The following is a 16,801-nucleotide window of genomic DNA, read 5'->3' on the forward strand; positions in this document are numbered from 1 at the left end:
CAAGAGGCTGATAAGGAAAACTGCATAAACAAGCCAGTAGTAGTTCTGACTTACTACACTAAAACTTGTTCTTCTCATTTATGCTTTTTTGGGTGCTGATAGATGTTAGCAATTTGTTAATAATCACTGTTCGTAAAAGGATAGAAATGCCGTCATGTACAAAGCACCACCTAAGATTTGCAGTGGATTGTCTTCAACTTTTGGGGTAAATATTGAAGAACAGAAAAACTGGCGATCACAAACCAGTCAGAACAACAGTTTAAAGTGTCTCATGCAAAATGCTCTCATGCAGCGCTTAATTATTTGCTTGTGTTACAGAAAGCGATAGACCTTGCTAGCAAGGCAGCGCAAGAAGATAAAGCAGGAAACTATGAGGAAGCCTTCCGCTTGTACCAACACGCTGTGCAATATTTTCTTCATGTCGTTAAGTGTAAGTGTCACGTGTTGGATGATTAAGTAGAGTTTAGTAGTCAAATTGCATAGAGTAATCTCCTATGTTGACATCAGTATTTAAATTTTTACTGTCGTCATCAGCTATTTCTTACTTGTGTTTTGTTTTAGGGTTTTTTAAGACAGGAAGGCAGGGTTTTGCTGTCTCTCCTCTGGACTTCTGTAGCAATGTTTCAAGCTGGCCACTACACCAGAAAATGTGACAATAAGTACAGGAATCCCTGTATTTCTGTTGTACTGAAAACCACGTGTTACCAAGAAGCTGTTGTTGTATCTATGCAGTGGTTTTTGCCTGGCAACTGCTGCCACTTGCCTTTCTACAACCTTTCTGCTGGCACTTTTTGCTCCGTAATGTCATAGTCTTGCGGTTCATCTCGGCCAACAAAATGTATGAGATGGATTTGTACGTTGTTATTTTTCTTCAGTTTCCATATTCTCATTATTTTATGCCTTTTCACACTTCTGTGTACCTTTTGTGTCATGTCCAGTGTTTGTATGCAAGGAGTTGGCTTTCTTAACGTAGGTACAGCTCTAATCTGGGTGGGCCAGGGTTTCTTGCCTGACATAAGTGGGGTTTGGAAAAAACTGCACCACTGTTTTCTTTATAATCGCTTGAGGTAATCTGTGTTTGTCACTTCTTATGAATTTATATTTTATGAACTTTATCAGAATATCACTTTCTGTGCTTTTACCAATTCTGATGTACTTCTGGAAACTTAACACATAAACATAACAAGTCAAATTTTTGATTGTTGATTTGAAATACTGTAGTAGTGATGAAGAGAACAGTGTGGCTGTTGAACCACCCCTAACTTTTTCAGTTGCTTTATGTAATTGTTTTTTTTTCCTCATGATGTGAACATCTTTTAAAATTAGCAGGCTATGGAAAAATAAAGTGTGCGTCTAAATAAAAATTGCTTAGCACAAGCAGCTTCTTGATGAGGTGTTTTAGAAAAGGAGTTAAGACAATGTATAGCAGCTTGAAAGGCTGACTGAAAGCCACAGTGCCACTGTCCTTATCTTTTGCCGTTAAATTTTAAGCCAAAGCAATGTTCACGTGTATATTTGTTTTCTGGTAGGTGATGACATCCTTCCTGTCCTTTCTTTCCGTGGTATAGTGGAAAAATAAGTAGTTGAGGTGTTTAATTATATGGTGAGCCCTGAGAGAGGTATACTGATAAGATATAATGAAGACAGATTTAGTCTTGTTTTCTGATTGATGCATGTGTATGTTGCTGCTAACAGAGCATTGTTTCTCTTCAAACTCTTAGATGAAGCACAGGGTGATAAAGCAAAGCAGAGTATTAGAGTGAAATGTACAGAATACTTGGACAGAGCAGAAAAACTGAAAGAATATCTGAAAAAGAAAGAAAAAACTGCACCAAAACCAGTTAAAGAGTCTGGTCCTGCTGATGGAAAAGGGTATGTTTTCTGAGAAGGTAAAGCAAACTACTTCCTGAACTCAGCTTATTCAACTCTTCAAAGATGATTTTAACTAGTGCTTTTTAAATGCTTCAGATAACTGCTAATGCTGACATACAGTGGACTAATAAAAATCCCCAACAACATGAATTAGCATCACAAGCGTTTCTGTGCTTGTTTACTAGAATGTGCAAACGTTCGCGTAGGAAATTCACTGAAGAGTGAAACCTGTTTCAGACTAACACATGATTATTGGATGTAATGGCAATGAGCTGGATGACCCTTATAATTTTTCTACATTTAAATACTTACTAACTAGAAAAATAAGTTCAGACTGATGATTAGTGGGGCCCAACTTTTATCTGTCTCACACTTCATAACAGGTGCAAAGCTCTATGTAGGGTGAAGTTCTGAAAGATGGACTGAATCGCTCTGATCCCGTGCTGCTGCTCAGTCTCTCCACTGGTTTCCTTTTATTAGATTTATTTTTCACTTTGGGTCGGGCAGCTGAACAAGCAGAGCCACCTGAATAAGGAGGACCTCTTTTGCATTTGCTGCTTCCTTTATAGGGGTAGGAGGGATTCAAGATGATACCTTCTGGTGGGATTGCCTGTTTTAGCAGGCCTGAACAGCTAGAGTTGCTCAGTTCTGTCTTGAAACTTCACCTGATTTTTAGTCTCCTTTGTGTCTGCTTGTCTTATAAGTTTTGGTTTTTGAGCTGTACTGTGTTCGGCTGGTTTATAATGGAAGGAATTGGTAGTATCAGAGGTTTGCATCTATTGTCATGACTTATGCTCCAGTTGTTAACTATCTAGTCTCTCTTTTTTCCTTCTTTAACTCCCAGTTTCCCTTTGCTCTGACAAGACCAAGGTGTAGACTTTCATAGTAGTAGATGGAATTGACACTCTCCTGATGCAATTCCAGATAGGGCATAAGTGCCAGCATCTACAAATAAACCATTTCAGTGTTTCTGTATTGCTCAACACAATGGCTTTTGTTTCCTGAATGGTGGCTCAAAGCATGTAGAAGTGAGTTAAGAGGGCTCAGACCCATAAGAAGTTGAAATGGCGAGGTGGGTGAATTAGAAAAAATGTGGTTTAGAAAAGCTGGAGTGCAATGATGTAAACTTGTAGAGATCTGAAAGCTTCTCAAGGTTTCTTTCATTCCTCAGACTGGTGTTTTTTCTGCTTTTTGCATTCTGGTTTATCTTTAGGACAGCAATTTCTTTTATTTCAACATTTTTTCTTGTTTCCAATTCAGGAATGACAGTGATGGGGAAGGGGAGTCAGAGGATCCTGAAAAAAAGAAGCTGCAGAATCAACTTCAAGGTAATTTTGAAACATTCTTTTTCTTTAAATAAGGCTTATGTCAGTCAAAAACAATCCTATGGGTTTGCCACCTAAATGTTACGGATTAAGTTACTGCCTCTAAGTGGCTCAGCTAGTGTGTTCTCTTAGCATACAAAGGCATTGTCTTTCTGGAAGTATGGATTTGCATGCCATGAAATTATACAGTGAATATATTGAAACCTATCTCCTATACTCTGCTTCATGTTAATACCATTTATCAGGATAGCATTTTCCAGTGGGAGAAGTTGCAAGATCCCAGGTAGCTGTTGGCTAGACTGAATGAGTGTTTTTTTACTCATAGGTTCATGAGAGTATTGCCTAGAGGTTGAGATAACAGACGTCGTACAAATGCTTTGTGTTAAGCAGGACCATTTTTACAAAACAGCTTCTGCTCAAATGGAGGAGTTCTGGATTCTTGCCAGTTTGTAATAACAGGCAGCATTTTCTCATGTGCAGTGATGATGCTCTTCCAGTTCAGTAACATAGTAGTTTGGGATTTTGAACTCAAATAGTGAATACAGTCAGTGATGCAATGTATAGCAGCTTCCAGTAGTTTTGTACACAGTAAAAAAGAAAAAGAGGCTTTGCTTGATATTTATTACTCTTTAATAGTGAAGAACTGTTCAGAGCTTCGCTGCCTGAAAGTGCTTATGGATCTGAAGAACTTGCATTGTTCTTCTCCTGTTTTTTCAGTGTAACAGAGATCTTTCTGCCTGTGTAATTTCATGAGCTATTGTATCATATTTGGAAACTGCACCAAGCTTTTTCTACTTCTCTGCACATTTGTTTAATGATATACACAGTTATATGGGGCAGTTTGCTGTATTTTAAAATGACAGAAAAATGATAAGCATTGGACGCTCATCCTGTCTCTGTTTCTCTAATTACTTTGGTTTTTTCCCATGTGAGTCTGTCACAAAATACTTTCTTGCACCCACCACTTCTTTGATGCTTTCTGTAGAATATCAGTGTCCTTGCTTATACCTTTGATTGCTTGAAAGTCTGAGGTGTGAGATCCTTGGTACCTTTGAACTTCGCACAGGAGTCTGTTACTGAGATAATAATACAAACTCTGGGCAGCCTTCAGATTACTTGTTTTAGTTTTGCTTCCCACAACAACCACAGAAATTTCCTCCACTTAATTTTGCTGCCTTGTTACTCCTAGCAGACTTTGCCATGTGGAGCTTTCCCAGATCTGTGGGTATTTATCAAGATTTTAACTATAACAGCAACTTGACTTTTATTGTGGGAGAAGTGATCGGTAACATTCAGACTGGGTGTAGGTCTAATGTCGTGTACTCTCATCTAGAATTTTAAAGGCATTTAGCAGTCTGTTGCTTAGTCTTCCAGCTATTAATTTACACCTACAAAATTAGAAAGCCTGTGATTCCAGTTCTGTTTGTATCCTGGTACAGCCAATCTCTTACAGTGCAGTTATTTCAGTTACCATGGCATGTCTGGTGCAGATAACTGTGATACTTCAACTTTGAAATAATTTCCTCTTCCTATCTGTTACCTGTTTCGCTAATGATTTCAGTGATGGATCCCACAGTTCTGTTTACTTTAAGAAAAACTGAGATGTCATCAACCTAGCAAAAGAATCTAATGCATTGGAAGTGGGTGGTTGCATTAATTCCAATATATTAATTGCCAGCTAAGGCAGTTTGCAGTCAACTGTGTCTAAAATTTTTAGCGTCCTTAACAATACAATGTTACTTTTGGACTCTAAATTCCAAATGGCTAGCAATTGAAATTGTTGACAGAAATTGGTCATGTCAATCTTGTGGCTTATTGTGCTAAAACAATGTGACGAGTTTCTCTAGAAATAACATCCATTTGACTAATAGTATTCAGTGTTTATATCTACTTAGAAATACCTTGGTTATATTCAGTATGGACATAGATTTCTTAAGACTTTTTTTTTTTTTTCCCCCCAAAAAAAGAATTAATTGAAGTTGTGAAAATCACTGATTTATATAATCTTTTCTTATAGGAGCAATTGTTATGGAGCGACCAAATGTCAAATGGAGTGATGTTGCTGGCCTCGAAGGTGCCAAAGAAGCACTTAAAGAAGCCGTGATACTGCCCATTAAATTTCCACACCTCTTTACAGGTCAGAATTACAGCATTTATTTGCCATTGGCCAGTCAATACTGGTACTGGGGTCTGAGAAGAATGTTATGTCAATGTGTCAGAGACTCAAGCTGAGCTCTTAGCAAGGAGATTGTGATCCATCTGACACGAGTTTTCATGGGTAGATATGGAAAAACCTCTGAATAAATTAGAGGGACTTTAGTGGAAGAATAGGTTCAGTCTTTCTGTGGTGTAGTAAAGATTGCTGGCTTCTCTCTTGCAGGAAAGAGAACACCCTGGAGAGGGATTCTCCTCTTTGGACCACCAGGAACAGGCAAATCTTACTTGGCAAAAGCTGTGGCGACAGAAGCAAACAATTCCACCTTCTTCTCAGTATCTTCCTCTGACCTTGTCTCAAAGTGGTTAGGTGAAAGTGAAAAGTAAGTTGGAGTTGCCAGAGGTCCAGGAAAACATTGGCAAGAAGAAATTGATATGAAGCTATATAAGTTTCTGTAAAGAAATTATATCTGAGGGAGGGGTCATGTCTTTCTAAAATCAAACTTCAGGTGTTTCTATGCTTCATGCTGCAGTAGTGTGTGAAGATACGACCATGTGCTGGTTTTTTGTGCTGCTGCAGCTGGACTTCTTTCTCTTCAGTGCTCAAGAAAGTCTTAACATTTTGGGAGCACGATGAAGGTCATGGCCCTTCTGAACTCAGCTGGGATTGCACACTGCATCAGTCTGAAGCGTTGGGGTACTCTGCCTCTCCCCACTCATCTGTCTCAGCAGCTGTGCTGTTAGTGTGTGGCCTTTCTCTGCCCATACAGAGGTGTTTTTTCTTTATCCTCATTTCAGACAACATCTGGAAGACATAACAGACTTGGAAAAATAGGGTGAAGGAGAGAAGCAACCATGAAAAAAAGATTTTATGGTTTTGCATGCTAACTCTTGTCTTTACGTATCACATTAACAAACAAAGGCTGAAGTGCCATGTTGGCTGCAGTCTAGAACTGCAGGATTTTGTCTAGGCTTCCAAGGAGGATTTCCTCAATTTAAAAAAAAAAGAACCAACTCTGCATTTGTTGTACAGGAAGGACTTTAATGTGATGATGAAAATACTTGTCAAAACTGTGTTTTAATAGTTTGAAGTGTGGGACAATGGAGCAGCACTAGTTAAAGTTGATAGGATGAAGAAGAAAGGCTATTAGGTAAAGTGTTTGACCTGTGATTTTTCTGTAAAAGCTGGAAACCTTGAGCCGCTTTCCTGTTGCAAAATGAATATAAAGCTGGAATCCAGCTTGACCTTTTATTCTGTTTGACTTCTTTTGAGACTATTGCTGGAGATTTAGTGCTGGTAATGTGAAGAATTTCCCAGCATGTTTTATTTATTTTCCTTTTTAACTTTGTAAAATATGTTATTTTTTAAGACATGGCTAGATATTTTTGGCAAATCAACTTTTCCTATCATATAAAAAGTATTTATTAAAGTTGTATAAAGTAAATGTACATGTTATATCATACGAAATCTTTAGTTAGTCTGATTAGGTTGCAAATGTTAAATAAGAGAATGCCATGTTCTTTTGAATCTGTGTAGAGTGGTGACTTTGTTTAGCCTGGGCTGTCTTGTAGAAATGTAAACTGAAAATGAGCTTTTTCTTGTAAAACTATGCCTGGAGTATTCTAAAATGTTTCGCCTCCCTTTATGCTGGGTTGTCTCCCTCAGGATAATACTAATTCTTTGAGATGGAAGAATATTGTGCCTTTGAATAGCTTTATATTAACACTTTTTTATCTTTCTCTAAAGGAAATGACTGTATCATAATCTTAAATTTTATGATTTTGCTAGTGTAATCATTAAGATAACTGAAGCTGTTTCCTTTTTTAAGATTAGTGAAAAACTTGTTCCAGCTTGCCAGAGAGAACAAACCTTCTATTATTTTCATTGATGAGATAGATTCCCTCTGCGGGTCAAGAAGTGAAAATGAAAGTGAGGCTGCTAGACGGATAAAAACAGAATTTCTAGTCCAGATGCAAGGTAATTTACTCGGTTTTCAGAGTTAGTCAAAGGAATTAAGATACATATTTTAAGCGTAGCTTGCATGAGAACACCAAAAAGATCTGCAGTTCCACCCTGTTAAATTCTGATGACATTTTAAAACAGTCTCTGTTGATTATCTAAGCGGTGAAATGATTTCTGCCCTGATACAGGTGTTGGTGTTGACAACGAAGGAATCTTGGTCTTAGGAGCAACGAACATACCCTGGGTTTTGGATTCTGCTATCAGGAGACGGTAGGATGGCATTTTTTTCATGGTATGAAATTCACCACTATTGTGAGGGTTCAGTCTGAGACTACTCGAGGTAGCCATCCAGCTCATGTTTGGATGTGTGATTAATGTTCCACAGCTCAGCTCCATGAGATGGACTGAGCCAAAGGAATAGCCTCTTGCCCCTTCAAGGAGGTAGGTTGCTCATTCTTATATTGGCCCTGTAGTTTAGATGATTGTGCTTGAGCAAACAGAAAACTATTTTGTTTCCTTGTGGTAAGAGGGAGTAGAGCCTTCCTCTTCAGCTTTTAAACTGTTGAGTAGCTTGAGTCCTTCCATGGAGTTGTAGCCCTGTGTTACACAGAAACACCCATGATTTTCTACTAATCAGGCATAATCTGTGACCGTTCAGTGCATGTTTTAGCTGCTGTTTGTAGGTAACGGGCTTCCATACCTGTATCTGATGAGCTGGATCTTTCTTTGAGCTGCAGAGCAGCAGAGGACAAATACAGCTGTGTGGCAAATATGATTTTCATATATGAAGGCACAGCTTGGATAATGGTCATTTTTGTAAGCTAAAGAAACATTACTTTTTCATGACTGTCACTGACTTTTATTTATGTGCTTAATTCAAGCTTTGCCGTACTTTGATTGGGGGTTGGACCAGGTGACCTCCAGAGGTTGCTCCTAACCTGTATGACGATAGTTTTGTGTGAGACAGATGTAGAGGTGCAAGTGTTGCTTAAAATTTCAAGTCATTCTTAAAATTCCAGCTTTGGGATACACAATATGAGACAGACATGGCCAGGCTGGATGGGGCTTTGAGCAACATCATCTGGTGGCAGTGTCCATGCCCCTGGCAAGGAGGGATTGGTTCGATGACCTTTAAAGGCCCCCCCCAACCCAAACCATTCTATGATTCTCTGCAGAGCAAAAGAGTAGCTCTCTAACTCTTGTCCGTAAGACTTAAAGGAACTTGCACAACAATGAGAGTAATGAAATTAATTTTTTATGGATTTGGCCCACTTTTTCATGTGTTCTACAGAAATTGGAGTCACTTGTATTTTGTTGGTGGGAGGTGGAAGGCATCTGTGAGCACAGATGCCGCTTCAAAGGAAGAACTGCAGTTATCAACATTTTCTATTGACAATTGTATTGAAAACAGGAGTTCAAGAGGCTGTAGAAAGTGTCTGTGTCAGCTTATCGGGCAGTTCTTTCTTTGAATGTGAAAACTGTTCAACTCTTAATGACTTTCTCCCCTCAATTTTTTCTTTTAAAATACAGATTCTACTTGAGAGAATCTGGAAAAACATCAATCTGAAGAGGTGAACTTTGTCATCAAAAAGAAGTAGTTGTTATATTCTGGAAGTTTGCTCATGCTAGCTACAGTATTATTTATGAGAACAGACTTTTTTTAAGTTTTATAGTATGGAAGCTGCTTCTTTCTAATGTTGTTAGGAACAAGCTGTATTTTGCATAAGCTTCTTTCTGCTGTGCACCTGCGTGAGCGAGCATCTGTGGAACATTTTGTTTTTTTTCTGTTTTAAACCAGGTTTGAGAAGCGCATTTATATTCCTTTACCTGAAGACCATGCTAGGGCTGCGATGTTCAAACTTCACCTTGGGTCAACTCCAAACGTCCTGACAGAATCCGATTATCGAGAGCTCGGAAAGAAAACCGACGGCTATTCTGGTGCAGATATAAGCATCATTGTACGTGATGCACTGATGCAGCCTGTTAGGAAAGTGCAATCAGCTACTCACTTTAAAAAAGTAAGCAGAAATCAAAAACTCCTTGAGTTATTTCATCTCCAAAAACTGTCTTAATTCAGAAGTTCCTTGCAAGTAAACTGAATTTGGTTTTGGGTAATACTGCACTCTTATGAACGTCCTTTTTATCAACCAGGGGGCAGCTTGGGTATTCCTCTTTTTCCTTCCCCATCCCAGCCCCTAGTCCTGCCATAAGTCTGGCAGAGCTAGTTTCTGGGTATTCGTGCTGTGAGATCCAAGCTCTGGTAACCCCTGATGTCTCTAGGTAGTGTTAAAAGCATTCAGTTGGAAGCTTGACCTAAGTGGGAATGTTCTGGAGGTGCTCTTCTTCTGGATCAAGTTACACAGTTCTTCACATTTTTCTAGCATATTTAAATAAATGTATCCCTCAGCCACATGGGAACAGATGGATTGTAATTATGCACATTCTGCTTATTTGGCCTATTTTTCTAACTGAAAAATTAAGGTTCTTGTAAAGTTCTGGTAAAAACATTGAGTCAGCGTTTCTTGTTATAGCAGTAAGGATATGGGGGCTGGGTTTTGTTGTTTGGACAACATAGAGGATCCTGTGGATGCTCCTGTAAAGTGAAAACTAGTTTACACTTACTTAGGTGCACTCTAAATACACGGTTGAAACTATATTGCTTGGCTCATGTTACAGTTACCTCTGTGTCCCAGGTACTGGCTTATGAAACATTTGTTATAAATGTTTAGATGTCAGAAACTTTATCTGGCTGAGAACCAACTAGAGTTCTTTAGCAAGTCCAATAGATCTGGGATTGTTTTTTTCCCCAGAGAATTTGCACGTACAGGTCTTGTTCAATCAAATTAGTTGTTCTCTATAAACTATTAAGCTCTTCAGTGGAGGAAAAAAAAGTGTGATAATGTTATAAATGGTTATAAACAGAGTTCCAAATAAATGTAATGCATATTGTTACATATAAAGTTATATTTTTCCTGTGTAGTATCTTTGTTAAGAGTAGACCCAGACTAAAAGTATTTTTTTGTTTACATTTTCAATGCAAACTTTGATTTTGTTGAAAGTAATATATCTTGGGTGAAGGTGGATCAAGGTATTCTGCAGAGGTTTTTGCTGCTGTAAAGGAAGCTTCTATTTGTTGCTCCTTTAAAGAGCAGATGTGGGGTTGGGGCAGGTATGAAAAATTTTAGATCCTAAGCTGTAGCATGTGACTTGTGTTGGGAGCACTTCTGTCATTTCAGTTACAATTACAATTTATTTTTTTACTGGTAACTCAGGCAGGATTAAGGGCCCTACACTGAAGAGCTACAGTTATTTTGAATTGAAGACAGGCTCTTTTTCTCCATGTAGTTTCTTCCAAGTAACACGTTCAGCTTAAGATTGGAAGAGAAAGGAACGCTTGAATCCAGTAAGGTTCAGAATATGAGAGGGCTGTGTAAGTTTCCAAAGTCTGCATTGAGAAAAGCTTGTTCAACTCTGGTTATTAAAATACACCCAGAGCTTGTCATTTTTCAGGGGGGAGAGGGCAGCAGGGAATTAAAGGTTTTTTGAGTTTAAAAATTAGTGTTTTGAAACACTGATTTTTATAAGTTTCTTCTGGGCGACAGCTCGGCAATAACACTGTGATATAAACTGTTTTAAAAGAAGCAGCTGCTTTGATGTATCAAGGATTTTCTAGTTACTTCCTTCCCTTAAGCAGTAATGCCTGAAGTATTTATTCACTGGTAACTTTAAGTGACAATGACATTTCTGGCTAAAGAGCTGTTACCTTTTAGCCCCTCATTAAAATTTGGAAGAATCTGAGCCTTGTCTCAGGCTACCATGGAGCACTTGAGATAACCTCAGTTGTCACAGTTTGCAGAGTGACCCAAAATGAATCCTCACCTCCTTTTGGCCCCCAAAAAGAAAGGAAAAAACCCCACAACTGCAGTACTTTGAGGGCTCTAATATAAGCTGAGCTGATTCCACTTGTATTGTTAGTACTTTAATTGGATGCAGTTTACTATTTTTATAGGTGAATGCCTATTTTTACAATCCTATTTTTATATTTCCTGGTTTTATAAGCAAAATCTTAGCTTTATTAATTATTTGCATAACAACTTGCCCCAGCTAAACTGTGCTTTCCTCAGTTATTACTAATTCATTGTAAGCAATTCCTTGTTCTGTGATAATGCAGCTTTGCCAGAGTGCATTTTGAATATTATGATGGGTGCTCTCTGGCTTCGTGCTTTAAATTCCCTTCCCTGCTGTTAAAAATAGGCAGTTAGTGTATTGTCTTTAAGTCTTTGCATACATTTTGACTTTCTGAAGGTGTGTGATGCTTCAGGTAATGGCGAAGGAATGGGTCCCAGATAAGGAGTTGCAGAAAGGGAGCAGGTCCCTGGTGCTGCTTTTTTTTGGCTTGTGTGTGTGTGTCTGGGACAAAAAAAAAAACCAAACAATAAGGACAATGTCTGTTCTCCCACTAGATGGCCCTGTCTTCTGTCGAGTGCTGCTGGGGTGGTGTTGGAAAAGGTTCTGGGACTCTGTGGTTGGGTGTGTCAAAGACTGAAAAGCCACTGTGGCTTCCTAACTCAAGGGACACTCAGGGGTAATTATTGAGAGGTTTTTAGAAAGCTGTGAACCGATGATGAAGGAACTCCCAAAGTGATCCGGGACTACGGAGGGTGGTCTTCTCCAGCTAAATTTCCTGCCATGTTAGTTTTCCAAAGAAATCCTCAACCTTAGGAGGAAGCAGCTCCTGGGGCTTGACCTGGCTACAGCTGTATGTTTCCGAAGTGAACAATGCACTTACACAATTTCTGTTTTCACGGGACAAGCCTTCCCAATGGGTGAGGCATCTGCATAAAACCAAGGAATATTTTTGCTCTAAAGACACTATTCAGCTTCTGGATTTTTGTCTTCAGAATTAACTGCTATAAATGGAATGTTTTCTTTTTTTTTTTTTTAGGTAAAAGGACCATCAGTGTCTAATCCAAATGTTATGGTAGATTTGTTGACCCCTTGCTCTCCAGGTGATCCTGAAGCCATAGAAATGACATGGATGGACGTTCCAGGCGATAAATTGCTGGAGCCTCAAGTTTCCATGGTAGGTGTTCTTTTGTAGCATTTCTTTCTTGCTGTGCAGAACTCTGAAAAGACTTTAAGGTAAAGACCCTTTTTTTTCCATACGGTTATGCAAGGCAATGGGATGAGTTGTTTGCTTTCAGAAATGCTGGATGTGCCAGGTAACACTTGAACTCCCAACATACGGCGCTACAGTACAGCATGCTTGTGAAAAGCCAGCTCTCCATCCCTGATAAGCATTTCTTTCTTAATGTTGTCATCTGCTGGCACGCAGCTACCGTCCTTTCATCCACAGACAGCATCTGGCTCTTTTGCTGTTCTTTCACTTGTCTTTTATTCAAGCAAAACCTTTGGGATGCCTGTCTCACGATGTGCTTCCTTCTCTTCACTCTGTAGCATCGTTTTTAGTAACTGTTTCAAAAAAAAAAAAAAATGCTGGACACTGATACTGTGATTTTTCCCCAAGAGGAACAAAAGAAGATTCTGAATTTTAAGTACAGTATTTGAGGGAAGGACTTGATAACAAATCTACAACGCTGTCATTTTTTGTATGCTGTAATGAACGAAAGAAATCGGTGTATTTTGTGGGTGTCACAAACCTCTAAAACAGTAGATACTGGTTTTTAAATACAGCCATCACTATATGTCAGAAAAGAATTTTTTGTGCATATTTGTGCCCTGAGGTGCCTGCATGGTCTTAAGTGGATTTTTAATTAGATCTTCCTGGAATAATCTACAATGCTGTCATTTTTTGTATGCTGTAATGAACGTCCTGTAATGAACGAAAGAAATCAGTGTATTTTGTGGGTGTCACAAACCTCTAAAACAGTAGATACTGGTTTTTAAATACAGCCATCACTATATGTCAGAAAAGAATTTTTTGTGCATATTTGTGCCCTGAGGTGCCTGCATGGTCTTAAGTGGATTTTTAATTAGATCTTCCTGGAATTAAACATAACGATTTCTTGTGCGCTCCTAATGGTACCAGGGCTCTGATGCACTGTAGTTGCATAGGTGGTTGTTTTAGTGTCTAAGTGGAGTTATTGTCCTTAAAAAGGTCAGGCTTTAATACTTTATTAATAAAGTATCTCTAGTCTGATGAGACAAAGCTCAAATCTAGGAATTCATGGCACTAACTTCTGGTTTTACCCATAATTTTATAGTAATGTGAGGTGCTAGGCCTTTGGCTAGGACTTGATTAGTTTTCTTGCCCCTTTTTGTTCAGGGGTGTTTAAATGACTGCTCCCAGCTTCATAGCCTTGTGATTTTTATGAACTCTGTTTTCTAGAATTTAAATATTTATCTAAGAAAATGAAGAGACAGAAATTACCCATCATGAGCAGTAAAACTTTGCCAGAGATGAATCACAAATGACTGTCCTGTATTGTTGGACTACGAAGAGTACATGAGAACATCTGATTATTTTCCACTTTAAACTGCTGTAGTTAAAGATGGATTAAAAGAAAAGGAACTTCAGTTCTTTTCAGTAAGAAGAGATAAAAAAACTTGAATGGATGAGTGACTTAAACCTGTACCTTGTGGTTTTGTTATTAAAAAACTGACAGTTGTCTCCCTTCACAGGTTTAAAAAAGCTGCCTCGGTGCAGAAGTATTTAGGCTTAGTTTTGTGTAAGCAGGATCTCCTCTCGTCATCCTGTTTTAATGGGCTTTTTAATGCATATTTGTCTTGGCAACAAAATTGTTAGCAGTGGTGCTATACTTGTTTCTGATTTATTTTATTTTTTTTTGACAGGCCGATATGCTCAGGTCGTTAGCTAGCACAAAACCGACAGTTAATGAACAGGACCTGGAGAAGTTGAAGAAGTTTACAGAAGACTTTGGTCAGGAAGGCTAAACCAAAGATACATGTGGAACATTAGAACTTTTTTTTTTTTTTGCTTTCTTAAGTATTCTTGTGTCTTTTATCGATGGCACTTCAAAAAATGCCGATAAAATAACTCCTTTCTTACTTTGCAGAAGGATTAGAAGATACCTTTGCAAAGACCCTTAAGCTTTTATATTGTATTGTTTTCCTCAGATGTCTATTAAATGTCTTCTATTGAAAAAGGATATGAAAATGCAATTTTAGGGTGAGACAGCAAAGTGATGTGGTAATGTCTGTTAAATAATAGAAAAGTTTTAATTGATCAGTTCAATTTTAGATACTATTAGACCTGAGTACAAGTGAATTTTAAATTTCCAGTAGGCTCAAAAAGCCCTTTTCTGAGGGGTGGAAGAAAACATATTTGGCAGGTGTTTTCACTATCAGTCAATCAATTGACACATTAATTGCTCTCATTTCCTTTAGAAAAATGCAACAAAATTTGCTAATCAAGCATACTGCAAGTGTGGATTTGCTATTAAAGAAAGAAAACACTGTGAGGACAAGACTACAAGGGCCAGTACTTTGTTTAAATACTGACGGAACTGGTATTTGGCTTTTTCTGCCATGCTAAAATTTTGCCTTAAACAGCAAGCTTTTGTTTTTAACTCTTTACTAGCTGGTACACACTGTCACTATGCAATTTAGCAGAAGTTTGTTGAATGCAAGTATCTCAGAAGGTGTGTTGCTGGCTGTGGTTTTGTATGTGTCTCCTTTGTTTGTTTTTAAATCTGGATTTAGTTTCTGCAGGAGTTGGACTAAAGCTAGAAAAAAGCATTAGCAACATCCTGCAAGATTCCACATGCCAAGGCTGGCAAGGTATAAGTAGTCTTTGGCGAATGTATGGGAGGTATTTTGGGAAAAAATATAACAGATGTTTTTAGCCACAGACTTTCGGGTGATTAATTGACTCGGAACCCTACTGGTAACTGTTGCGTGTAGGGTGCATCAGTTTAGTGCTTCAACTTTGAGAGAAGGCCGGCACTTTAGTACAGGAGTAGCACTTCCATTGATCTTTTTCTGAAGAACTACCAATTGAGATGTGCCTGAATGTAACTTACAACACTACAGTGTCGGCGTTGAGTTTGTGCCTTGTAAGTTTGCACTGGCTGTAGATACGAAACATCCTTAGGATACCTAGAATACTCTGTGTTCCATTGTCATTGTACAACTCTGTCCTGCATATGCTTTGTTTAACTTGCATTAAAAGAAATTTGCACATTTTGTGTGTGTGTATGTACATATACACATGTATGATCATCTTTTGATGGGGTTTGGTTTCCTTTCTGTACATATTTTGCGTACTTTATAAATCATAGGACGGGTGAAATTTGCTGTACTTAAATGAAGTAAAATGTTACAGTACAACATCAGCTATGTTCTTTGAGTATTTCTTCGATGTTATGTTCAAGTATTTACTGCTTGATTATTGTTTTTTGGGGGACTTTGATTTCTATGTTTAACAGCTAAACAAAATATTTAGTTGCAAATTCTTTGATCTACATGGTGCTGAGCTTTTGTTTACTAACAGGATAAAACGTTCTTTCCAAAATCATTCACACAGCTTTACTTTTGTCTTATGTTGGAACATGTAAACGTCAATCAGTGGAATGCAAATCTTTTTGTTGCCCTTTGGATGGGGGGGATAGGGGGCAGGAATTCCAGTAGGTGCAGGCAGCTGTGGTTATAAACTTAATCCTCATGGAAAAGGGATTGCTTTTTCATAGCTGCCTCTTGTGAACACTTTAGAAGTGAGCCCCATACCGGCAGGGCTTTCACGCAGAGGTTTGAAGCTGCTGTCTGAAGATCTGGTCTCTTGGTCTTTTTTAAAATGAGAGTCTTTACTGCAATCCTAAAATTCTCAGGAACTTCTTTTTTTGTGGTAGGCTGATTGGTCCTATGAGTTTCCATCAGCTTAACTGTATAATCTCTTATCTTTAATGTAGAAAAAAAGTATACTGTATGTCTTAAATTTCCATCTTGCTGCTTGCTCCGTTGTGGGATGACATCTGTAACAGAAGCATTAATGTTTGATGTTTAAAGTTGTTTTTAGAAATACAGTCCAAATAAACATTGCTGCTTAGAATTGCAGCTACAGGGACAACTGTGGTTTGCTGTCTTTGTAAAATGGGAATAAATTAAGATATGTATCACAGAGCTTTCTAGCCACGTTATTGCAGAATAGATGATAGCCAAATGGGGGGTGGGAGTGGGAAGAGCACTGCAAAATCACTCTTTAGTTTTCAGTGTTAATCGAAAATACTCTAAATTCAAGAATTTATCAAAGTTTACATTTGCTTTACAAAATCAAAATGTCTGTAAATACTGGATAAATTACTTGTGGGTTTGTCATGAGGTGTGATGTATGACTCAATCTGTGGTTAGTCAGCTTACAAATTTTTGTCCTAACTTCTAGTGTTACTGCTTACTCTGACTGCAATATGAAAAAATGTCATTTTCCTTCCTGTGGGTAAAATAAGCTTTCAAATATATCAGTTGTTTTGTTTATGTGCTTCTGTTTTTCATAGATTATTTCTTCCCACTG

At 38.2% G+C, this 16,801-nt stretch overlaps 1 protein-coding gene across 1 annotated transcript; it reads left to right on the forward strand.

The window, feature by feature from the left end:
• Window positions 1-218: 218 nt before the first annotated feature.
• On the forward strand, window positions 219-14,573 carry LOC104274663 (vacuolar protein sorting-associated protein 4B; the record flags this gene model as incomplete). Its single annotated transcript, XM_009870356.1, has 10 exons — window positions 219-430; window positions 1,722-1,872; window positions 3,133-3,200; window positions 5,215-5,334; window positions 5,578-5,734; window positions 7,181-7,329; window positions 7,503-7,584; window positions 9,113-9,332; window positions 12,260-12,397; window positions 14,128-14,573. Coding segments are annotated over 10 exons (1,399 nt in total), but the record flags the coding sequence as incomplete, so codon positions are not given.
• Between the last annotated feature and the right edge of the window lie 2,228 nt (window positions 14,574-16,801).

The sequence above is a fragment of the Apaloderma vittatum genome, unplaced genomic scaffold (genome assembly GCF_000703405.1).
Source record: "Apaloderma vittatum isolate BGI_N311 unplaced genomic scaffold, ASM70340v1 scaffold8835, whole genome shotgun sequence".
Classification (NCBI taxonomy): domain Eukaryota; kingdom Metazoa; phylum Chordata; class Aves; order Trogoniformes; family Trogonidae; genus Apaloderma; species Apaloderma vittatum.